The 25,529-nt window shown below is 30.5% G+C and overlaps 1 protein-coding gene and 1 long non-coding RNA gene across 23 annotated transcripts in view; one reads left to right on the top strand and one right to left on the bottom strand.

Moving 5' to 3' along the window:
- The window catches only part of LOC139517904 (uncharacterized), a 37,324-nt gene extending 34,264 nt beyond the window's left edge, over positions 1-3,060 (bottom strand). The window contains exon 1 of the long non-coding RNA XR_011663225.1: positions 2,920-3,060. This is a non-coding gene — a long non-coding RNA (uncharacterized lncRNA). The remainder of the gene's footprint in view (positions 1-2,919) is intronic.
- The window catches only part of LOC139517653 (MYCBP-associated protein-like), a 58,622-nt gene extending 33,339 nt beyond the window's left edge, over positions 1-25,283 (top strand). For 3 of the 22 annotated variants that reach the window (XM_071308956.1, XM_071308998.1, XM_071308933.1), the window contains 21 exons: positions 8,989-9,143; positions 10,345-10,454; positions 10,861-10,919; positions 11,141-11,247; positions 11,546-11,717; positions 12,094-12,213; positions 12,483-12,546; positions 13,081-13,285; positions 13,717-13,835; positions 14,026-14,248; positions 14,820-14,849; positions 15,478-15,550; positions 16,103-16,290; positions 16,905-17,051; positions 17,492-17,602; positions 17,970-18,094; positions 19,559-19,665; positions 22,229-22,339; positions 23,585-23,670; positions 24,165-24,365; positions 24,875-25,283. In XM_071308956.1, the coding sequence (XP_071165057.1) occupies positions 8,989-9,143; positions 10,345-10,454; positions 10,861-10,919; positions 11,141-11,247; positions 11,546-11,717; positions 12,094-12,213; positions 12,483-12,546; positions 13,081-13,285; positions 13,717-13,835; positions 14,026-14,248; positions 14,820-14,849; positions 15,478-15,550; positions 16,103-16,290; positions 16,905-17,051; positions 17,492-17,602; positions 17,970-18,094; positions 19,559-19,665; positions 22,229-22,339; positions 23,585-23,670; positions 24,165-24,365; positions 24,875-24,967 (2,606 nt within the window). In that variant the 3' untranslated portion in view covers positions 24,968-25,283. Of the gene's footprint in view, positions 1-2,903; positions 3,717-7,781; positions 7,915-8,988; positions 9,144-10,344; positions 10,455-10,860; positions 10,920-11,140; positions 11,248-11,545; positions 11,718-12,093; positions 12,214-12,482; positions 12,547-13,080; positions 13,286-13,716; positions 13,836-14,025; positions 14,249-14,819; positions 14,850-15,477; positions 15,551-16,102; positions 16,291-16,904; positions 17,052-17,491; positions 17,603-17,969; positions 18,095-19,558; positions 19,666-20,114; positions 20,166-20,732; positions 20,748-22,228; positions 22,340-23,584; positions 23,671-24,164; positions 24,366-24,874 lie in introns of those variants that run through there. The other 19 variants (XM_071309046.1, XM_071309074.1, XM_071308972.1 and 16 more) reach the window with 13 other exon arrangements.
- Positions 25,284-25,529: the final 246 nt, after the last annotated feature.

The following is a 25,529-nucleotide window of genomic DNA, read 5'->3' as shown; positions in this document are numbered from 1 at the left end:
GTGACCCACCCAACCAACCAAGATGGCCACCATGGCTAAAAATAGAACATAGGGATAACATGTAGATTTTGGCTTATAACTTTAAAACCAAAGCATTTAGAGCAAATCTGACACGGAAGAATTTTTGATCAGATGAACATCTATCTGCCCTAAAATTTTCAGATGAATCAGACAACTCATTGTTGGGTTGCTGCCCCTGAATTGGTAATTTTAAGGAAATTTTGCCATTTTTGGTTATTATCTTGAATTTTATTATAGAAAGAGATAAACTGTAAACAGCAATAATGTTCAGCAAAGTAAGATCTACCAATGAGTCGGCATGACCAAAATGGTCAGTTGACCCCTTAAGGAGTTATTACCCTTTATAGTAAATTTTTAACAATTTTCATAAATTTTCATAAATTTTGTAAATGTGCCAATTTCATTATAGAAAGAGATGATAATAAGCAGCAAGATTGTTCAGTAAAGTAAGATCTACAAACACATCACCATTACCAAAACACAAATTTGTCATGAATCCATCTGTGTCCTTTGTTAAACTTGCACATAGACCAAGGTGAGCGACACAGGCTCTTTAGAGCCTCTAGTTTTACTTATTCTTAATATAAAAAAATAACTAATGTTGTAGCTCACCTGGTTCATAGGGCCAACTTAACCAAACTTGGCCACAATCATAAATGGGGTATCTAGTTTAAAAATATGTCCCGTATGACCCTGCCTGCCAACAAACATGGCCAGAAATAAAACATTAAGTAAAATGCAATTTTTGTCTATAATCTTGAAAACCGCTATATATAGAGAAAATCTGACTGATTCTAAAAAGTTCTAAATGATGAGATTGACATTATGTCTTTGACATCAAAACTCTCAAAAGACTTCTAATACAAGTTATTGCCCTTTTAACTATGATTGGTTTCCTCTTCATTTTTGCCATAGTATTATGATATATAGACAACAATATGGAAATAGCAAAAATGATAAATATAAGACAAGATCTACAAATAAGACATCAGGATCAAAATTGCCAATCCAGACCTTATTTTTAAGTTGTTGCACTTTGACAGCATTTTTTCAAAGTTTATTAATCTATAATATATATAGTATCCAAGATGATAGGAAAAAAATAATATCTATATATCTATAATAGATAGATAAAAAACTTTGAATAGTAAAATGATCAGCAAGCCCATATCTACAAATAAGATGTATGACTAAATCATTAATGGACACCTTATTGGAGTTATTGCTCTGTAATGACAAATTTTCCCAATTTTTGCATTTTTTACCGATTATTTTGATTATAGCTAGTACAAGGCTTAGACACAAACAATTAAAAAAAAGAACTATGCCCTCTTTTGCGAGCTTTAATTACAATACTTCTAGTTTATAAGAGTTACTAGCAGATATGAATTTCAGCTATTGCTTATATAAAGTTAGTACAACACGAATTTGACCTAAAAGGTTACATTTGTGGAACATTGATTTGAATTTGTATCAAGGTCAACATAGGCCCTAGTAATCTGTCGACAGGGTTGATTGTTCCATTTAGCTTTCTGCATGCACTGCACACTAAGAACTTAAAATTAATAATGCCCAACACAAGATCCTGGGTTATCTTTTATCACACTGGTTCAGTTTTGCACTTAAAGATAAAAAGATGCTATTTTAGCACTGCTTTCTTGGATTATGAAGTTCACAGTTTATTAAACAATATTTTATATATAACCTAAATTTAACACATAATTGTTTAGTAAAGTTACTTAAAGGTTCATTAAACAAATATCTGTAATATTTCAACAGTAGAAGCCTCAGTTTAATTCCTCATAAGGGTCATTGTGGCCAATTTTCAGATCTGTTTGACTTTGGCTAGGTTTGTTTATATTGATAATTCATTCTTAAGAAGTTATAAGAATGTACCAGATAATTAGGGCCCTGTAAAATATTGGATCACTCTATAGTGATCAGCCTGTCCTGTCCGTCTGTCCGTCCGTATCACATTATGTGCGATCTATATCTAGAAAACCTTTATAATTTCATACTTTATATTTAACATGTATATTAACTAACACCAGAGTTTGTGTCATAATGTTTATACAACTTCATAGGTCAAAGGTCAAGGTCAAAATCTTTGGTTTCAGTTGACAACCTCTTGTTCTATGGTAAAGATACCACACATTATTCACAGCGGGCCCACAGAGATGGCTCCCATCTCAATGATGTCTAATTTTAACACTTTGTGTCTTCATGTACACCATAGGTAGCATCATTTGAACCACTTTTCATATTTGGTCAATTTGTTTGGTTTTATGATTTTATGACTAGAAACAGTACACTTTCATTTTGGGGGCAAATTTTGCTATCCTACCTAAAAGAATTTGCTCAGAATTTTAGATTACATGTTCATATGTATCCTCTTTTTAAAATAATATTTACCTCTCAAGTTGGTCTCTGAAGGATGCTTTTTTTGGTTCATAATTGAATATTTGATTAAAATATATTCAAAAAGATAAAATAATTTGTGCATCCGTCTCAAATGTTAATTGTAGTTTCAAATGACATTTTATTGAATGTATCAGAGGTTGTGTAATAAAATTGTATTGAATTTATTTGAAAATTCCATTTGGGAATTAAATTGAATAAGTATAAATAAAGGGGGAACAATTATTTATGGATGGTATAAATTTCAGCCATTTAACTAGTACTTTGTAATGTGATTTTAAAAGATATATATTTTATAATTATCATTTTAACAATGTAATATAATCAGCATACTGTAATTCTAGAAATTAAATAGTAAATGTATTTAATTGCAATTTGTATAACAATATTTATTCAATTTTTTTTATAAAAGACAAAACATAGATTATAAAATTGACACTTTTTAAGTTGGATTGTACTAAATTGTAGTATGAAGCTTACCTTGGTCATGATGAGATCAGAGTGAGAGATTTTGTCTATATGACGGGTGTTTAAACTGTCGTTGTAAGATAGATCGTGTAGATCCTCAATACCTGTGCATACTAAACACAGCATTGACTGTATTTTTAAGTTTTGGTTGACAAAGTACATTGAGTAGAGATATTGTGATAATAATTGTTTAATTACGTGTCTTTGTACGATTGACATATTCAGATGGGATCAGTTTTTATTAAAAATAATTGACAGATAAAGTTTTGTGTAGATTGGAAGTTTTGTGCAAATACTCATTAAAGAAAAGTCTGAAATGAAAAGTTAATCTACTTATTTTGTGGAGTGGATATTCTTTTATATGAGAATTAGTCCTGCTGTGGAGAATTGATGTAAACCTACTTCAGTGTATCAGAGGAAAAAGAATCATTATTGGAAAACTTTATGTATTGTCACTTGTTTGGCAGGACTAGTAACGCTATTTGGAAATCAGTCATTGATTTATAATCTACTGGACTGCAGGAACTTTTTCTACATAAAGAACATTTAAAATTTCTAGTTTATATGAATAAAGGAGACATGTGTTTGATCCATGTTTATATTCAGTGAAATTTAAAAGACTGAAAAGTATTGGAATTATTCATGTTAAGGTCTTGTGATATATCTATCATTGGAAAAAATATACAAACTGTAAAATTTATAACTTAAATTATTAAACATGGTTAAAGAAGAATTAAAACCGCGTCGTCCAAGTAAGGACCATGGAAATCCAAGAGAAAGGCGCATGTCTGTTTTATCACAAACTGGGCGTAAGTTGAAAGTCAATTTAAAGTATTATATTTTTTCTGCTTTTTAAAAATTATACTTTTTTTCTATTATGATAATTGTTTTGTTTGTTCTGTGTTTTGGTTGATAATATACTCTTAAAAAGGTAAATGTTTAACTTATATGAACCATATATCAGTAATGTTGTCAGATTTCAACTCATTACCTAATTAAAATTTTCTGCTCACCTGGTCAAAGGGGTCATATATCCAAACTTAATTACCTGATGAATTAGATTACTTAGTTTAAACAATTTATTTAAAGTGGATTGGGAAACAAGTTATTGCAACATATATTAATCCCTTTCCACCTTGGGGGTGCAAGTGCTGCCTTGTAGCGTCATTATAGCCTGCTTTTTCAAAAACTACAAAGGTTTCTTTTACGTGCATGAGCTATGGCTCTGATTTAACACTGGTCAGTCATTTATCGTCCCCTTCTGACAAACTATCATAGTTTTCTCAAGACCATACTCGCAAATGGTGTCAAGGATGACTTAATTATGGGTCACAGGTTCTATATGGAAAGAATGTAACTATCTGTTAATCCCATTTTTGCTTCTGTTCTTTATCTTAAGTTTATTTAATGCAGATTTTATAAGACTCATACACAATGATTACAAGCACAACTCACAAACAGAAGTACACATTTGGGCAATGAGTCATTTACTGTTCTAAAGTTATGCCCCTTTTTTAACTTGGAAAATACATGTTTTATTTATGAAAATTTGCTGAATAGAGGACATAGCTAAAAAAAAGTCCTGTGCTCTCTGTCATTTAACTTTACTCGGTGTGAAAAAAAATTGTGCTTGAAACACCAGATCCAGTATTTTGATTGGTTGGTTTCTTAGTCTGAATACTACATTGTGGGGAAATTATTATGACCACAAAGCATAATCTTTCATTACCATTGAGATAATTGTCAAAACAGTATGTTCATTAATAAAATGTAATAGTAATGACTCATGTTTTAATTATTTGCTGTTGCATTTAGCGCTACAAACATTTGATGAACGTTTTATGAAGCTAGACAAGTTGTCAATAAATGTTCATCAATGATTCAGTTTCTATCTCCTCAAAATGATGGAAATATCAGCATCAGTTGGTGTTATTTTATATTGAGACATTAATATTTTATATATTTATAAATTAAAGGTTTGAAAATAATGAAGACTTTATTGATATTTCATTTGTTATACATTTGTACTTGTTGTGTTTATGCTTTGGAGTGATTATTGTATCAGACATTTTAGTTATGAAAATAAGCTAATGGTTTTGCAATACTTCTTTCTTTTTTTACCCTTTTGTTTATGGGTTCTCTCCTTCTTCATGATATGATCGGCAATGGACATTTGAGCGCATTGACAGGACATTTGAGCGAAAAAAAAAGGACGTTTGAGCGCCAAAGTATAGGACATTTGAGCGCCTAAATTTTAGGACATTTGAGCGAAAATAAGAATAAGCGTAGGACATTTGAGCGAAAACAAGTCTTGGATAGACAATTGTCTTATTGGCAATCATACCACATTTTCTTACGAATATAGTTCATTAAATGAGGAGTTTACCAACAAAAAGATTAAAACATATTTTAATTGTAAAAAACAAAGCACTAAAAACAAAGCACAGTCATAAAACAGGAGTTTACCAACAAAAAGATTAAAACATCTTTTAATTGTAAACAAAGCACTAAAAACAAAGCACTGTCATAAAACATAAAACTCGGCAACGGCATTATTTACAAGTCTGTTCGGGCTTGGAACTTATATCCCAGGCTTCTGACATAAAAATCCCTCGTAATTTCCTGCTGGCAGTATTTCGAATGCAAATCCCGGAGATTCTGTTCCTTCTCCTTTTCTGTTCGGCTCTGCGGTGCATCAATGTTCAAACTCCGAATTTTTATGTAAGTCACAGATTGCAATTTGATAATAGTGTCAAGGAAAGTATAAATTGATGGATGACTGTGATAGAACTGCTCGTTATAATGGGCATGAAATGATTCGGGCCCATTGTTAGTACGTTTTAACGAGGATCTTCGGCCCAGAGATGAGGGGGAAATAACGATTCATCTGTTATATAAGTATCAGTCAGGTAATCTGCAAATTCTATACAAGGCTTGTCGTTAGGTACAACGGCCATAAAATCTTCTACGAAACAGTCGGCTACTTCGTCTGGAGCTAAAAAATCTTACTTTTTTTTCTTACTTTTAAAAAAAAATCTTAATTCGTGTAAAATTATCAGGGAAAATTTCGCTCAAATGTCCTGTCTGAAAACTCAGGTAAGGTTAATATCCCGGCGCTCAAATGTCCTATGAAGTCGGCGCTCAAATGACCCTATGTGCTTTTTTCTTTTTCGCTCAAATGTCCTATGCCCGATATGATATAGTAATGCAGTTATATCAGGATTTGAAAAATTTCCTACTATAGTTTCAATATTTCTGAATGTCTTATCAGAGACAAATTTTGTATGTTATTGTATTTACTGAGGTGGGATAGGACCTTTATCGGGACTCTGGGATGAGGTGTTGTTAAGCTCGGGATTTCGGGATTGACCCTTTCGGGATCCGGGAAATTTTTTTTCTCCAATTTCGGGATCTCGGGATTTCGTGTTTTTAAGCAGGGATTTCGGGATCATGCGTTTTTAAGCTCTGGATTTCGGGATCAGGACCCCTTCTACCCCTCCTCTTTACTCTGTCTGTTTTGGATGTCTCACAATACTGAGCTTATGAAGAAAAGAAAAAAAATGTGTAAAGCAAATTTTCTATTTAATTTAGATATGGCCCTGTCCTGTCTATATAGTGATTACTCAGTGGTTGGTGAAATTTGGCAATTTTTTTTCGTTGATGATCTGAGAGTATCAAGTTTGACTTCATTATATCAGTGATTTTAGTCCATAAAAATTCTTCAAAAACACTATGATACGAATACTTGTAAATGGAAATATTGAGTATACGTCAACAAAACAGCAACCCAATAATATAAAGAAAATACATCTAGAGGGCAACTTACAATAAAGCCTTCAACATGAGTTACGAATCTATACAATATGTAAAATTTCTTAATCATTGGAAGTCTTAAAAAAGTTGTGAATAAGTTTGACCTAGACATTCTTTGACAAATTCTCCAGACAACAACAAAAAAGAAAGTATGACATAGGGAAACTACTGACAATGCTCTTGACTTGAGGCAGGCACATGAAAATGTGTTTGTAAGGGGTTGGGGGACATGGTATTAAATAAGTTGTTTTGTTTTCAACCCTTCCTTCCCCTTATAAATCTTGACTCAGTAGATTTATAACAGTATAACAGATAGCAAAAATATAAAATGAAAAACAAATTACACTGACTGTATTAAGGAATGTTTTCGATAATGAAAGCTCAAAATACTTTATAAGCTATCACTCTTTTAATTGAACTGGTAGTTCAAATTATTAAGAAATACTAGTTCTGTAATTTAACTTGCTGACAAATTAACATACTGGATATATAACTTAAAACTATCCCTTTGAAATATTCTTGAATTTATTTCAATTTATGGATTCAGTCAACAAAAAAGAAGGAAATACGAAATATAGAAAAAAGTGAAAAATATACTTACATTAATTTGAACAGTGTTGCAGAAGTTCAGATTAAAATTACAGATCACTTGGTTTTTAGTTCTGTTCAAATTTGTTATAATTGTTCTCTGCAAAAATGTATATACATATATATGTATACATGTGACTGTATTTTTATCTTGATAGATTTAGTAATTAAACTGTTGTGCTTTTTTGGGGGTCTTGATTCCTAAGAATTATATAATACTTCATAGGGGGGTTCAGTTGCTAGACAAAGACTCTGCCTAATAAATGATGTTTCGGGTATAGGGTTAGATAAACAGCACAATTTACTGTGAGCTGATAACCAGTATATATTTATGTTCCATTGAATAAGCATTTAATTGTTGATTTGTGAGATAATTTTGATATTTAATCTATTTTGATTGTTTTTAATTCTACAGTGTGTTAGTTACCACACTCAGACATTTTGACAAATATCCAAAACTCCAATTATACTATAATTGTTATAATGTCCTAAGATTTCTCACATGGGTTTTTCATCTCAAAGTAGTTTTTGATGTTTTGAAGGATACTTTAGTAAATTAGTGCATTGTAGTTATTGTCAATGGTTTTTTATATTTGAATAGAATGCGTAAGTTATTTATATGGCAGTTTAATAATTATGGAGAAAAGTACATTGAAAAGCATGGTTAAAGGTTGTTAGGTAATTTTATATTTTATTATTTTGATTGCTCTTATGATATCCTGTCAGACATACCAACTAAGTTTTAAGCTCTTCAATATTGTCATGAAATTTCATGATTATTATGTATTTTGTAAAGGACCTCTTAGTGTCAACCGAGTAGAAAATTTTATGGAACTAAAATTTGTCCTTTTAAACTCTTCACGATGACAGTTTATTGAAATTTACAAACTTTTTACCTGCTGACTATTTGTTGTATTGAGATTTGATGACACTTGTTGTTTCACGTAACATGAACTACGATGAAAAGGTCCATTTTGAATGCACATCTTGATTTTATTTGACATAAAAGAAATTTATTTTCCCACAAACACTTAAAGAATTCTTAAATTTCACTTATATATTTTAATTTTTTTTTAGTTAAAGAATTTTGAATGCATCCTTTATTATTTTATAACACCAAAGCATTGACTGAAAACAAATTTTTCATTTGCTATGTACGTCATTATTACACTCATTCTATCACTGTTTTCTTTTCACAAGTAAAACTACACAAGATGCATTTCAAAGTGAAAAAGTAATAGAAACTTATCATAATTATATTTAGTCTTTGATGTTGTAATTATATAAGAGTAAAAGTGCTTATCGAAATCTTTTATTGCTTTCCTTTTATTGCATACATTCATTGCACCTGGGTTCAAGCATTTTATTCCTACTTTTGAAATATATATATATTTGGTAAAAATGTATGGGCTCAAAAATGATATGAGCCCTCTGTTCTCAACACTTTTCTGATATTAGAGTATTTGGCTAAATGAATAAAAAGGTGATAGTCATACATCATAGACAATATTAAATTTGGAGAAGACAAACTTCACTACATTTTCTATTTAATGTCTTAATCGAATTGCCAGGGTACAGTAATCATGATGAACACATTCCAAGTTATTTAAATTTGTCATCACATATATGCTTTTCATGATTTGATCAGCAGACATTAAGTAATTTGCTTTTTATTTGCAGATAAGTTAAAGAGAGGTAAGAACCAAGGCGGAACACCAGAGAAATCAGCTACCCCTTCACAGGATGCTACTGACGAAAATCAGTCCCCTACCAGAAATGTTCTCTGGAATGAAGAGATCGAGAAACTTCAAATCAAGGAGGAAGACCTGAAAAATGTAAGATTATTAGTATATCTTCATAGTACATTCCCCATACATGGGAAAAATGTTAGAAATTTTGTTTTCTATGATAAATTGATTATGATAAAGATTATCCCTATTTCTGGTTTCAAAATAAAACCAATAGATAGGTGTGGTATGGTTGCCAATGAGAATTATGAGACATAAGACCAGCATGTTAACAATTTTAGGACACTGTATGTACAGCCTTCAACAATGAGCAAAACCCATACTGTACAGTCAGCTATATAAGGTCCTGCCAACATTTTAAACAACTCAAAACAGAAAAACAAACTACCTGATTTATGCTGAAATCACCCCCCCCCCCCCCCCCCCCCCCCCCGAAAAAAAAAAAGATATGGCAGACAGTTACCAACATCAACTACTGGATTACAAGCACCTGTCTTGGGACAGCTCATCAAGAATTAGACAGGGTAAAATATATTTGTAAGCACTCAATCTTACCTATAGAAGTGATCAAACATGTCTGTGAGTTCTGGATCCTCCCATTAAAAATGGTTAACATCACGCCATAAGAACAAGACTTGACTCTTCAGATAAGCAGGAAGTACAAAAAAAACTAGAAAAAATACAAAAAACACAAAGTACCAATCGAAAAGTATCAGTTTGCCCCTGATACAAAAGTTATTCATCATAATAATCAATAGAATTATGATAAACAAAAGCACATTGTATATCTTTAAAAAAAATAATTAACCATTTATTTAAAAAGAAGACATTTAAAAACCAAATAAAACTTCACAATACTATTGATATATTGTACCAGATATTCCTCTCGGATTGTGATTTAGGAGAACTTTAATAATCGTGCATGCAGTCACTAACAATAACTTCTTGAACACAATCTGAATAAAATACACATCATGTATCTCTAACACAAGATGCTCCTTTCTGCTTACGCTTTGAAAGACATTGGGATCTTCTGGTATTGTCCAAAGGTCTTTTTTGTCCTTGTGTGTGTTCATTTGACCTTGCCTTGAGAGTGAAATTAACATTTTTTTTCTCAGAAGAATTACTTTTATGTCTTTCTGCCCCACAGTGACAACTCTACTATAAACCAACTCTAGTTGTTCTTTAATATCTTTTATATAATATTTGATAAAATTTAGCATAACTTTTAAACTTTTTCATTTTTTGTGTAAATTTTGATGTTTTAATCAAATTTGTTTGAATTTAGATTGTAGATACATCACCACCAAAAGAAAAGGAGAGGTCACCAAAAACTGCCAAGGTCATTGTAAAGAAAATGAAACCAGAGTCAGAATTGAACAAACCAAAGCCTAAAATGTGAGACTTGTTTTATTTGATTAAAACTGTATCGAAGAAACCAGTTTTTTTCCAGCAATACATGTATAACAATATGTGTGTAATTATTCACTAATTGTAAAAAATAAAATGAAATTTTTAAAACAATTTGCTGAATATTTGATTATTTAATATTCAATATTGAAGCCTTTATAACAAATTGTTATCAATTCCAAATTAAGAAAGGTTTTATGTTTGAAAGCTTAGATCATGATGCATTAAAAAGCACCTAACCCATAAAAAGTGCAAGGAAACATTACTTTTTATAATTCTGTGCTTTGAATTGAATATTCAGAATTGAAATACATTATTACTGCTTTAAAATATAAGAAAAAGTATGTATTTATTAAATAGATAAAATGTCCTTATTTTCTGGGTGTTTTTTCAGTGTTACTGTTGCCCGTCCTGCTCCACCTGATGCACCTATTAAGGTTCCAGACTATTCTGGTAGGTATCATCCTTATATTCATGTTTTTATCTTCAAAGTTCTAAAAACACTTTTATATATTAAGAACAAAATTATTTAATAAGAATCATAATTGAACAGTAGTTCCTGATTTATAAGGCTTTCTTTTGCACTAAAACATGGTAAATGGCATGAAATGATTGGCTAATGACAAAAGAGTTACCAGTACTCACTCTATATTGTTGAACTTGAATTTTTCAAGGTTTTGCTGGACCAAGATACTCCCAAGATGGGTCAGTGTTACCACACAGTTTACTTGGTACTTTCTCAGAATTCAAGAAGATAGCTTTGGAGAAAGGAGACTTACTGGTATGTTTAATCGTCTGTAGTGGTGAATTAATTCAGTTGAAAAGAGGGGGGGGGGTATATTTTAGAATTAAACAAAAGCAAGTTTCATTTCCTGTATACACTTTATAACTAGAAGTACAGACATTAGATAACTTTGATTTAGGTGTTAAAAAAAAAAAAAAAAATGCCTCAAGTTTGCAACAGAAAAATCTCTCAGATATTTACACAAATTTTATTAATATTTGTTACACATACTTAAAGATAAACTATCACAGATCTGTTTTTTTCAATGATATATAAATCTGATTAACAACTTTAGGACGTAACAGTACCAGGAGGGGAGCTAGAAAGAGAAACAAGTGTTCCAACACTAAAGTATGAGAAGAAAAAACGTGTTCACCAACCTCCATCTCATGCTAATGAGAACAAAGCTCTACATAACTGGCAGATGAAAATGATTGAAAGAAAGAAGCAGCAAGGCTATATATCTAGTAAGAAATATTAGTTGAATTGATGAAGTGATTGTTATTTGTAAGATAGAAAATTATATGTTAGTCTGGTCCTTCAATGCTTTAAGTAGGACATCATATTATATTTCTCTACTTGGTATAGTTGAATTTCCGAGAATACTGTACTAAAATATTTCCCTGTTTAAGACAGTATAATTTTCTAATTTTAATTGCAATGCAAAATTGTTGAAATATGCACATGTTTATGAAAAATTTATTTTAGATAAAGAAAAGCATGACTTTGTCTTAAACTATGGTAATAGCTAGAAAGAGTTTGTAATAGATGATTAATAGTATATATAGACTTGTCTGTTTTAATGCAATCTTTTGACAATTATGATATTACTATGATTTTCAGAATTATTGCAAAAGAATCCTGAAGATTTAGCAATGAATGCTGCAGATAATTATCGTAAGATCCAAGAGGAGAGATATATCCTTGATAGAACTATCCCTCTTACTGATTACGGAAAAGGATGTAAGTCTATTTATAAAGAAAAAAGGACATATTTAAAATTTGAATTTTTAAAATTGAATTACGATTCTACAGATAATAGAAAGTTTTTCCAAAGTTAAATTGATCAGTTATATTTCAAAACAATTAATGTTCAGTACAGCACATTATTTTTTCTAATCATGTTTCTAATTCAGAACCTTAAAAGCAAGAAATTTGTTGACTTTCAGGTTATCTTTATGTAGAAGTAGTGAAATATAAAATGGTTGATAATTTTTCTTGTCTATTTATAGATCGTGTTGGCAGTGAATTCTGGAAACAACAGGAAAGATTTGGAGATGATGATACAGGAATTCAGTAAGTGTTGATGTATGATCCTAGTCTTATTTCTAGTCATCATTCAACGGAATTTTAAAAAGTTGAATAGTTAAAACTTGTAAACAACATGTCCTTGTTATGAAGACCAAAACTTGTGAAGAAGATACAAGACGTTATCATAACTCCATGATTTCATTTTAAATATTTATTTTGGTAAATTGATAGTTTTGTTATTTATTATATAAGGTCATCAAACAATCATTTTTCTGGAGTTTGATCTTTCAAATGAACATTTCAGACGTAATCCAACTGATTTAAGTTTGTGTTCAGGATTAAGGTAGGTGAAAGAGTTTGTAGATGGATTCTATGTAATTCTACTTTTTTGTGGTTTATGTCGTTAGGTATCAATATTTTTAGCTTTCTTTTCCTTCTTTTAAAATTTTTGATGCTACTGGTATTTCAAAAATGTGATGGTTTTCTTTTCTTTATGTTATGAGATTTTTGGAAAGATCATCTTTTTGTTGTGTTGAAAACTATTTGACAGCTGAGGAAAAACTTGTTGTATTTTTACAGTATGACTCTGACCCAGAATGAGAAAGGATATCCCCAGCCAGTTACACATGTAGGTATACCTAAGAGTATACGGGATGAGAAAGGTTGGCACTGGGCTCCTACCCATACTGCACCAGTCCATTATCCATGGCACAAAGCTCCTTACTTGGATAAAAGGAAGAAAGAGCTGGGCAAATATATCAAGGAACTGGATCCTCATAAACCAGTAAGTAATTTATAGACACTTCTTGACAAAATTAGGATAAATGTTAGCACAGACTTGGAGTAGCACAGTACTTTGTTTTTACTAGCTTAAAAATGCTAGCAGAGGAATACAATAAATGGTTACCTTATTTGCATTGGAGGAAATATATTCTGAAAAAAAGAAACTCATCAAAGATACCAGGCTTATAATTTTGTATGCCATAAATGTATCTCATCTATAAAAGACTGATTGTACACAGTGAGATGTAATCTCATCTATAAAAGACTGATTGTGCAGTGAGATGTAATTTCATAATGTTGGGATGTTTTAAACAATTATTGAAACGTCAACAAATCTAACATAAATATCATTGTATCATAAATGATTTATCAGTCCATCTATTCATGTATTGTAATGCTCTAGATATAATATTTTTTTTCTTCTAATTTTAGGAATTTGATGCCCTAGAGATCATAGGAACAAACCAGCCTCAGATAAAGAGACCTGAATCTGAAGTAGATTTTGTTCAAGAAGATAGAATGTCTTTAGATGATTTGGATGATCAGGATATGTAAGTACTGTTTGACTGAAGATCTGTCTTAAAAGTAAAAATGTACATAATTTACATTACACATGTACTAGTAAAAGTATATAAAACTTATGATTCTAATGTATAATTTTTCAATTGGCATGCAAATTCCACAAATGTTGAAATCTACAATTTGTTTTTGACATCAAAGAAAACTGGTTTCGTTTTACAGAGATGGAGAGAAGGAACCAGGAGATCAGACTAACCAGAATGTGTTTGGACCTTCACTGAACTTTGCTGGGCAGCCAGCTAGATGGATTGGTGATGGTTACAGTTACCAGGGACAAGTTGGTATTGAAGGAAGGGTGACATTTGAGACGTATTCTGGTGACAGGGTGACATCTTATCTGTACATTGTAAATGATGGAACCACTGCTGTTTACTATGACTGGAAGGTAGGTTTAGATAGTACACTAATGAATAGATGGCAGAATATTTTTATTTTAAAACAATCTTTATATATACTTAACAACACAAATAAAGCACCAAATCTGACCATATATGTTAGTTTCACAATTCCTTGTTTTTGCACAATTTTTAAAAAATTTATTATATTTGAAGCATTAACTTGAAATTAGTACAGAGTTCAGAAGTTAATTTTCATTTGAGTAGAGCCAATGAAGATTCAAACCTCAAGTTAAAAATCAAAAGTCCATTTCAAATTGGTCATTAGACAAGAATTGAATTACAAAACGAAAACCAAAGCCATTTTTCGCTGTTTTCTTGTGAAGAATAGCACACAAATTTAGTTTTTGCAAATGAGGCTCTATGAACTATAGAAGACATTTATCTTTTAAAATTATTTTTCTTTTCAATTAATATTTCATTATATGTAAAAAAAATATCTTTTTCAGTACCATTAATGAGCAATGCGTTACAGAGACACACAGCAATGTCTTCTTATTATGTTTTACATAATTATATTTTCAGCATTTTAAAAGACTTATTTGTAATTTTCTCTTTTAGAAAGCTTCAAAAGAAGATTATTTTGATATGGTACATTTGTTATTGATATTATATTTCAGATTTTGTTCCTTTTTTGTTGTTTGAAAATTTGATGTTTATTTTGTTATTAGTTTGTTGAAAGAGGCTTTTTGTTCAAATTGGAATTGAAATCCCCAGACATTTTTGCCTTAAACATTTATTATTGATTTTATTTTCTGCACATGTTATTTCTCATTAACAGGTTATAAAAGCTCAGAGAGCTTATGTTTATTTGTTATGTAACATGCCGACTATAAATAAAGCTTTGAATTGAATTGAAGTTGATATACAATTTATCATTTTCAAATCAAAACGAACATAAACAGTGTTTACATTGTTTGAAAAAAAGGAAGGAAAATTTTATTCATCAATGAACAAATATTTGTAATTATCACTTTATTTGTGATGATGATTGCCATGAATCACTTGTTGGGTTGACAGATAATATTTAAAAAGCGTTTAAAGCTGAAAAAATTTCCAAATGAAAAAAAAAATCCATTTGTCATATATATGGAACTTGACCTTATTGTTTCAGGTCACTATACTTTTGAACAGTAAAGCATGATTTTATGAATTTAGTGGTGGAATTTTAATTGACCAATTTGTAGTATTTTATACCAAGCATTTTCTTTTTTTCCAGAAACTACCTAAAGATAACCCCTTTGATTTGGTACACCAGCAGGTTCAGAGATTCTATTTTAATAACAGTAGTGGTAGGTACTATTATTGTTTTTTTAGATGGTTTCTATTTTAAGGCAATCTCACACTTAGCCAGGACTCTTGTACATTTGTATTATCAATTTTATGATAAAAATAACAATAATAAAGTTATTGTACAGAAATCAAGTTTTGAAATTTATGTTTCAATTGTTTAATTTTACTTGTCTAATCTTTTAAAGGATTTAAAGTTTCTAATTTGATACAAATATATGTTTTATGTAACTCTATACACTTAACTTATAAGTACATAAGTGTTTCCCATAAAATCCTTCTAATATAAGTACATGGTGTTTCCCATTAGTTCTAGCAGATTTAAGCACATTGTGTTTTTCATCATATCCAGAAGATATAAGAAGGATTCCAATTAAATAATGCAGGTACAAGTATGTAGTTTGTACCAGATTTAAGTATTATGATATTTCCCATATCCTTCAGATATAAATTAAAATTATATGTTTTGAAAGCTTTGCCTATGAAAAGTACATATGATTTACCCAGAAACTGTAAAAGCTGTTGTTCCTTTCACAATGTGTTTTGTCTTACAGGTGTGATTCTACCAGGAGAAACAATGAAGTTTCCATTTGTTTTCAAATCCCCCAATGCCGGTGTATTCACCGAACAGTGGAAATTTGAGACCCGCCCAGTGTTATGTGGAGGGGCATCATTAATAGTAACATTAAGGGGTATTGCCTTACAGGAAGATAAATTCCAAAAGGAAAGAGAACAACTTGAGGTATTTGAAAAAAAATGAAAAATTACAGTTAAAAGCAATGTTTGTTATTGAAAAGTTCTTTTTATTATGAAATGTAATAAACTGTTGTCAGCTGGATTCAAGGCAAAGACCTGTTCTATTTGACCAATATACTGATACCTAAAGCCAGAAATTATGGATACCAGCTTATATCTTGCGGGGGGGGGGGGGGGGGGGGCTAATTTGAAAATAAGGATGCATGGTATGAATGCCATTGAGAAAACTTCCCATAAGAGACCAATGACATTTGTAGCCAATTTAACCACTACAGGTCAATCATTTCTTAAAATTGACAAATGCCACTTTTTTGTGCAATACAATGTACTATCATATTATAAAGAATAGCCAATGGAATTTTTTTCACCAGTACTTAAAATATCATGTTTTTCGTGAAGTGTTATATGTTTATATTTATTTATATCTGCCACTACTAATTGCTTATTTTTATGTGTCTTGTTGTGAATAACAAATCAACTTTAATTTTATTTTTGACAAATTAGAATTTAAATAACTTTATGATGCTTACAGGTTTGACTTGAATGCACCGCATTATACAATCTAAAATTGTTGTTCTTAATAACTTTATCATCTTACAGAGAGATTTACAACAGAAACAGGCTGAGCAGATTGTGAGAAATATTCTCCATAATATCATCAATGGTATCAAGATACAAGATAGACCACCGTCACCTGTAGATGCTTATATAACTGAAGAGGAAATATTCTCTAGGAATAATCCTAAGGTATAACATTATTACACAAATTGTGTCTAGTTTTAGGAAAACAATTCAAAAAGTCAGTACTGAATATTGAACTTGTAACATACTTATGATGATTAAAATTGATTGATTTATTGATCATTGGTGTTTAATGCCACTTTCATAATATCTCTTACTAAAATATATTTCAAACTTCTATTTTCTGTGAGTCATTGGTGACATTTCATTTAGTTTTAGATTCCCTGTTAGTAGGAATGCTATGATATATAATGTTATATTAACTCAGTTTTTAGGTTACTTTTTTTACTGTTGTATAAACCAGAAAATTCCAAATCTTGGTTAACCAAAAAATACTACTTTATTGTTTTTGTACTTATAATTTGCTCAGATCTTATTTTATTTTATCTTATTTTTTATGCAATGAATTGGTGCGATTTTTAATTTGTGCTTTATATCCTCAATAGCTTTTCTACACACATGATGCAGTCCAGGCACTGAAACAGTTGTATGCTGAAATAAACCCTGAAGAGAAAGAGGACAGGATATGGGATTTGTCTGTGGAAGATCTCAAAGATGTAAGTTAAAGGGAAATTTGCTATTGAATGGGATTTGTCTGTGGAAGATCTCAAAGATGTATGTTACTTTGATAGTTACTTGTAAATAGGGTTTGTTTTTTGCGATGCAGAAAGTTCTATAATATACTATTTGGATTTTGTAGTATTGAACTGTTTACTTTGGAAAGCTACTCATATAATACTTTTGGATTTTTGTATTTTTTGTTTTGAAAATGCAATCAAAACTATATGGTACAGACTTGATAAGCACTTTGATTAAATATTGTTCATGTTTCCATTGCTATCAAAGAGTTTTTATATGTTTTGTGCTTGCTACAGATGTCATTCTGTATATATGTGTTTATAACTTATTCTTGTTATATTACAGGAGTTGATGGCAATGGATGATGATGATGAGAGAAAGGAAGACTTCCTCCACCAGATGAATACACATGTGTCTAAAATGTCCTATAGTCAAAGCAATCCTATCAAAAAAGATTTATATAAAGCTGGGTAAGAGATGACTACACATGTGTCCAAAATGTCCTATAGTCCAAGCAATCCTATCAAAAAAAAATTATATAAAGCTGGGTAAGAGATGAATACACATGTGTCCAAAATGTCCTATAGTCCAAGCAATCCTATCAAAAAAGATTTATATAAAGCTGGGTAAGAGATGACTACACATGTGTCCAAAATGTCCTATAGTCAAAGCAATCCTATCAAAAAAAAATTATATAAAGCTGGGTAAGAGATGAATACACATGTGTCCAAAATGTCATATAGTCCAAGTAATCATATCAAAAAAGATTTATATAAAGCTGGGTAAGAGATGAATACACATGTGTCTTAAAAGTCATATAGTCAAAGCAATCCTATCAAACAAGATTTATATAAAGCTGGGTAAGAGATGAATACACATGTGTTTAAAATGTCCTTTAGTCAAAGCAATCCTATCAAACAAGATTTATATAAAGCTGGGTAAGAGATGAATACACATGTGTTTAAAATGTCCTATAGTCAAAGTAATCATATCAAAAAAGATTTATATAAAGCTGGGTAAGAGATGAATACACACGTGTCCAAAATGTCATATAGTCCAAGCAATCCTATCAAAAAAGATTTATATAAAGCTGGGTAAGAGATGAATACACATGTGTCCAAAATTTCCTATAGTCCAAGCAATCCTATCAAAAAAGATTTATATAAAGCTGGGTAAGAGATGAATACACATGTGTCCAAAATGTCATATAGTCCAAGTAATCATATCAAAAAAGATTTATATAAAGCTGGGTAAGAGATGAATACACGTGTGTCTTAAAAGTCATATAGTCAAAGCAATCCTATCAAACAAGATTTATATAAAGCTGGGTAAGAGATGAATACACATGTGTTTAAAATGTCCTTTAGTCAAAGCAATCCTATCAAACAAGATTTATATAAAGCTGGGTAAGAGATGAATACACATGTGTTTAAAATGTCCTATAGTCAAAGTAATCATATCAAAAAAGATTTATATAAAGCTGGGTAAGAGATGAATACACACGTGTCCAAAATGTCATATAGTCCAAGCAATCCTATCAAAAAAGATTTATATAAAGCTGGGTAAGAGATGAATACACATGTGTCCAAAATTTCCTATAGTCCAAGCAATCCTATCAAAAAAGATTTATATAAAGCTGAGTAAGAGATGACTACACATGTGTCTAAAATGTCATATAGTCCAAGCAATCCTATCAAAAAAGATTTATACAAAGCATTGTAAGAGCCTTAGATAAAAGTGAAAACTAACAGATTATTTGCCAGGGAGTAGAGTAAATTATCTCCCACGTATTAACCAATCAAAATATGACACTGACATTAAGTATAATAATGTACATTAGAATTTTTTTCTTATCTATATTTTTGTCAGAGTATCAGTTATTTTTTACATCCATGTTTATATAATAATTTTAATTTTAACTTTTTAAAATTTAGGTATGAGTTATTATTGGAGACAGTAGATAATATAGTGAGTGAGTCGATAGCTATAAGACAAGTGATGGGACTGCCAGAGAGAGAATCTTTGGATCAAGTAGAGGACAGTAAGTAACATGCAATTTGCACTCAAGTGTCCTTTAGAATATCATAATCATTTTCCAGAATTGTGTATTGAACATTATCATTATCTTCATGTGGAAATAGCTTGATGGATTATGAAACATATACATATTATATAAAGAGTTACTGCCATCTTGGAATATTTTATATTTAGATAAAGGATTTTCTTAGTCTAGCTTTTAATCATATTGTATATGTTTACATCATTCTGTTTTACAAATCTAAATATCTTATTGTCAATTTTAACAAAGGTTGAAAAAATGTTACTCTTTTAATAACACTTATTTTCCTTCAGTTTTTAATGAATATTTGATAGAGACATCTGTTGTCGTAAAAAAATAATCTTTGTAAAACTATATTAATGTAGATTTTCAACTTTTAAAATGTTAATAACACCCTTAAATTTCTTTCATTTTTATTGTGCATATCATAGTTACAGAAGGATATTCTCGTGAAACATCTTCCGTCCATTTGGACAGTGATAGTGAGTTGTCTCCCATTAAATGGCATGACCATCTTCAGTTCATAGCTCCTCTTAGACTTATGTTATTTTAAGTAGATTTAGGTTTAAATGCTTTGTTCTGTTCTACAAATTTCGTCTAAAAATTCTATGAAAATTCTGTTTCTCTGAGAAGATTATTACTTTATATAACATTTCTTTTTGTTTATAGCATCTAATGTTGTTTCAGTGTTAACAAAAAGTGAAAAACAATTAATATAATGAAACTAACAATAATTCTCTTTTTTCTCTCTCATGTGAATGACAAAACTATATAATTTAGATATATTAATCTGCTTATGACAATATCAGGTTTAAACATAATTTTAAAAATGATAAGTACAAAATGGTTTTAAATGTTACTTGTACTTCATAATAAATTGAAATGAAAATCCTTCAGAATTTTTTTTTTAAGAAGTATGGTTATACATATATTCTCTCTTAAAATAAGACAGGAGTCTCAGGACCATATGAAATTAGAAGACATATAGTATATTTATAAGCATGAACTCTCTACAAATCTGTAAACAATTCATTTAAACTGTTTGGTAGATAATCGTAATAAAGGTATTTCTATAACATAGACAAGCATGTACTGGTATATATTACTAACGCTTATATACTTGTGTTTAATGGATAAAGACTTACAATGTGCTGTATATATGATATCAATTGCTTGTTTGCTGCCACGTTTTTGTCGAGCCTGCAACTTTTGTTGCAGAAAGCTCGACATAGGGATAGTGATCTGGCGGCGGCGGCGGTGTTAGCTAACTTCTTAAAAGCTTTATATTTTAGAAGGTGGAAGACCTGGATGCTTCATACTTTGTATATAGATGCCTCATGTTACGAAGTTTCCGTCAGTCACATGTCCAATATCCTTGACCTCATTTTCATGGTTCAGTGACCACTTGAAAAAAAAGTTGAGATTTTTGTAATGTTGAATTCTGTCTTATTATAAGTAATAGGATAACTATATTTGATATGTGCGTACCTTGAAAGGTCCTCATGTCTGTCAGACAGTTTTCACTTGACCTCGACCTTATTTCATGGATCAGTGAACAAGGTTAAGTTTTGGTGGTCAAGTCCATATCTCAGATACTACAAGCAATAGGGCTAGTATATTCGGTGTATGGAAGGACTGTAAGGTGTACATGTCCAACTGGCAGGTGTCATCTGACCTTGACCTCATTTTCATGGTTCAGTGGTTATAGTTAAATTTTTGTGTTTTGGTCTGTTTTTCTCATACTATATGCAATAGGTCTACTATATTTGTTGTATGGAATGATTGTAAGGTGTACCTATCTAGCGGGCAGATGTCATGTGACCTTGACCTCATTTTCATGGTTCAGTGGTCAAAGTTAAGTTTTTAGAGTTTTGGTCTTTTTATCTAATACTATATGCCATAGGTCATCTATATTTGGTGTATGGAAATATTTTATGATCTTAATGTCAGTCACGCAGATTTTATTTGACCGTGACCTCATTTTCACGGTTCATTGCACAGTGTTAAGTTTTTGTGTTTTAGTCTATTTTTCTTAAACTATAAGTAATAGGTCAACTATATATGTTGTATAGAAGCATTGTTAGCTGTACATGTCTGCCTGGCATGGTTCATCTGACCTTGACCTCATTTTCAAGATTCATTGGTCTTTGTTTAGTTATCTTGGTTAATGTTAAGTTTATGTGACTGTTGTATTAAAGCTTAGCTTTATACTTAGGACTATCAACATAATATCAATGATTAGTATAGAAGGCGAGACATTTCAGCGTGTGCACTCTTGTTTGAGAATGGGTATAGGAATAATTTGTTTACCACAATTCTCTCATAAAATTGCGCCTCATACAGTGTATACCTGAATCTATAAGTATGTTTAGATGATAAAGATAATTTGGTCTTACTTATTATCCACACTTCATGAGTTCAGTGGACAACACTGCAAATAGGAGAATTTTTTATGGGGTAAAATATAAATATGGAAACTAATTTACTGTATTGTAAAAATACCTATACTTGAAAAAGTAAATAGAATAAAAGCATTTTGATTCAGGAAAAAGATTAAAAGAGAGAAGAGGTAGCGAGAGACGTATGACTGTGGCAGCTACTACAATTGGAACTTTAAAAAAATCATTGCCTCCAATACCTGACTCCCCGCCTAAGGGTATTAGCATGCTGTATTAGTTTACTCTGGAATTTCTTGTTCAAATTTTATTAACTTGTTATAAATTCATACTGTTGTGTCTTGTTATTTAAATAGAGAAAGCTAAGCCAATATTGCAGAGATAACCAAACGAAATTGTTGAGCTTAAACTGAAATTCTAACCAAATGACATTCTTGAGTTTTAAATTTTTCACTTGTTTGAAAAGTCACATAGACAAATATATTTGATTTCATAACGTTAACCAAACTTGTTAAAAGTTAGTCCATATGTTTGCCATATTGATCAACTGACTTTGCAAGAGGAAAAAAACAAAACAAATGTTTTTGACATAAAACTGTAACTGATTGCAAGATAAATAACATTCAATATTTTTTACGTCTTTCACTTATGGAAGAGACACATAGACAAGTATATACGTGTTTGCAAACGTCAACAGAGATTAGTTTAAAACTATGTTTGTTAAGTTCACAGTTGTCCAAATTGTTCTTCCTCACACTGTGGTAGCATGAGAACACTGACAAAGATTCTATACACATAACTGAACACTTGGAATAATTCAATGAATGAACTATAAAATCAATCTGCACTTCTGTGGTTAACAGCACACAATCTGTTGTGAAGAATAGCATACAAATTGTCTTGAAGATACTTTATTTTGTTTCTGTTTTTGCACATGTTGTTTATATTTATTTATCAAGTGGTACGAAAGTCATTTGAGATGAATATACTTACTGTGGATTCATTTACCTTTGTGGGTACCAATTTTCGTGAATTAAGGAAAACATGTACATGGACATTTGATTTTGTAGTTTTTGTTAAATTCTGCATACGAGCCTATAGAAAATTTAACATTTGTTGAACTTTAATTTCGTGGTCGATATGTACCATTTAAATCCACGAAAATGTGTATCCAATGAATAAGAATGAATCCACAGTATAGAATGTCAATATTGTATTCCTCTCCTCTAATATATCATATTTTCATGTATTTCATAATTAAAAAGACAAACAAAGAAATCTTTTTTAATTCAATCATTCTCTGGGGAAATGAATTTGGTTCCTAAATACTATATTTATAATAGCTGTTGTTCTGCTTGAAATTAAAACCACAGCATTTCTTTTAGTATTAAAATTGATTGTAATAAAAATTAGTGACTAACATGCCTTGGTTGATGTGAAACTTAACCAACCAAGCTGAATTCTTTATTAGTACATTTACAATGTGTTACATTATTTTACCATAGGTTCAAAGTCCAAGGGTAATAAGACACCATCATTAGATAAGAAGGTTTCTCCTGCCAAGGATGCCAAACCAGCTAAAGGAAAAGATGTATGTACAATACAGAGATTTCTCAAAGATTTATAATGATATGAACTGAGTTCATTATTTAGAAGTCTTTGGAATAGTTAGAAAAGTCTTTTAATTCATGAATTACAATTTCTTAGTTTGAACATAATTTTATCTTTGTTTTGATGTTACTGAATTTCTTAAATTTGCTCAAAACAAATCAGTTTTTTATATGCATTTTGTTTAATTTTTCAATTTCAATTTTAGTTTGAGCACTGGTTACCTCAAATTTGATAAAAAAAAATGTATCTCATGAATAAAGGTACCATCACAAAAAGGAGTAAATATTTGAATTTGTATCAGTTCCTTTATAGTAGAACAATTGGTTTCAGTTCGAGTCATATATATTCTTTATATATCTATTTTTCCATGATGCTGGCAAAATATAATTTAAAAGCTTCCTTTTTCTGTACCAAGAGGGTCATTGTATTGACAAAATAGTTTTTGTTGTTATCAATTTATTAAAAAATTCACAGGCTGGTAAGGCAGATCCCAAAGGGAAGACAACTCCTGGACCACCTGCCAAGAAAGGCCCTAGTAGAGGATCTGCAACACCGGGAGCGGCACAGCCTGAAAGTCAAAATAGAACACAAACACCAACAAGTGCACCACAGAGCCCAATACCAGATTCTGATCCAGTCTTATATAGAAAATATAAGGAGAAATTACAAGCCAAGGTATTATAAGAGTTACATGTATTGAAATTGTATATCTACTGTACAACCTTTCTTTTCCAATGATACAATGGGGTATATATTGCATAACCTGCCTTGGATCGTTAAATTACACAAAAGTATGAAAACTGGAAATTTCAATTATTTTAGTAAGTCATTACAGATTAAAACTTACAATTTGGTGACCTTATTTCTTGAAAATTTTCTTTTGGCCTGCAAATGACCACAAACTGCATAAAAAACAGTGATTCGGATACTTTCTGTACAAAAGAAATAAACATGCATAATAAAAAGACACCAAAACAGTAGAGAGAACAGAAGATACAGTTATTTATAAAAACACCCCAAAAAAGATCAGAAAAAGATATTTATTAATTCAATTACATTGATATATCTTGCTTTCGTGTAAAAGCTTTTTATTATATACCATGAATATATCGTACAAGTCCCTGTTTTTGTTCTTGGTAAAATAACTAGTTATTTTATTAATTAAAATGTGTCTTTTTTTTCAGGCTTATTATATTGTTGGAGACATGTTTGACAAAATGGAGAACGTATTTGAATGTATTTTAGATAGTGAGGACAGACCACCATTGAAACTGTGATAAAAACTTTTATGAAATCTTTTGCATTTATAGAGGGAAAATTATATTTATAAAAACTATCTGTGATGTTTATGAAATATTTGTTTTATATTTACTGCCATTGTTTAAGGTTTATGAAATTGGAATATGTGAAAGTTTAATATAATTAAGGAGATTTTATAAGAATAAATTTTAGGAATTTATCTAACATTTAAAATTGTTAGTGATGCAGTTCTGAAAAAAAATGTGATATAACTTATTGGTTCAATCACTGTTTAAAATTACCTATTGTTTTCTTTACAAATTTAATCCGTCCAATAAATATTAAATTTTTGAAGTTCAGTCTGTTTATTTTGAAACCATGCATTTTTTATGAGCACTAGAAATAGCAAAGACTTGTCAAAATGTGGCTCAATGTATTAGTTTACTACAAAGCCAAAGTCATATTCATGTCACATTATAAAAAAAGAAGATGTGGTATGAATGCTAATGAGAAAACTCTCCATCCAAGTTACAATGTGTAAAAAGTAAATAATTATAGGTCAAATGCAGCCTTAAGGAGGCTCGAGGGTATAAAAATTTT

This window comes from Mytilus edulis, chromosome 1 (assembly GCF_963676685.1).
Source record: "Mytilus edulis chromosome 1, xbMytEdul2.2, whole genome shotgun sequence".
In the NCBI taxonomy this organism is placed as follows: Eukaryota; Metazoa; Mollusca; class Bivalvia; order Mytilida; family Mytilidae; genus Mytilus; species Mytilus edulis.
Note: the sequence above shows the minus strand (reverse complement) of the source record. Positions and strands in the feature narration are given on the sequence as shown.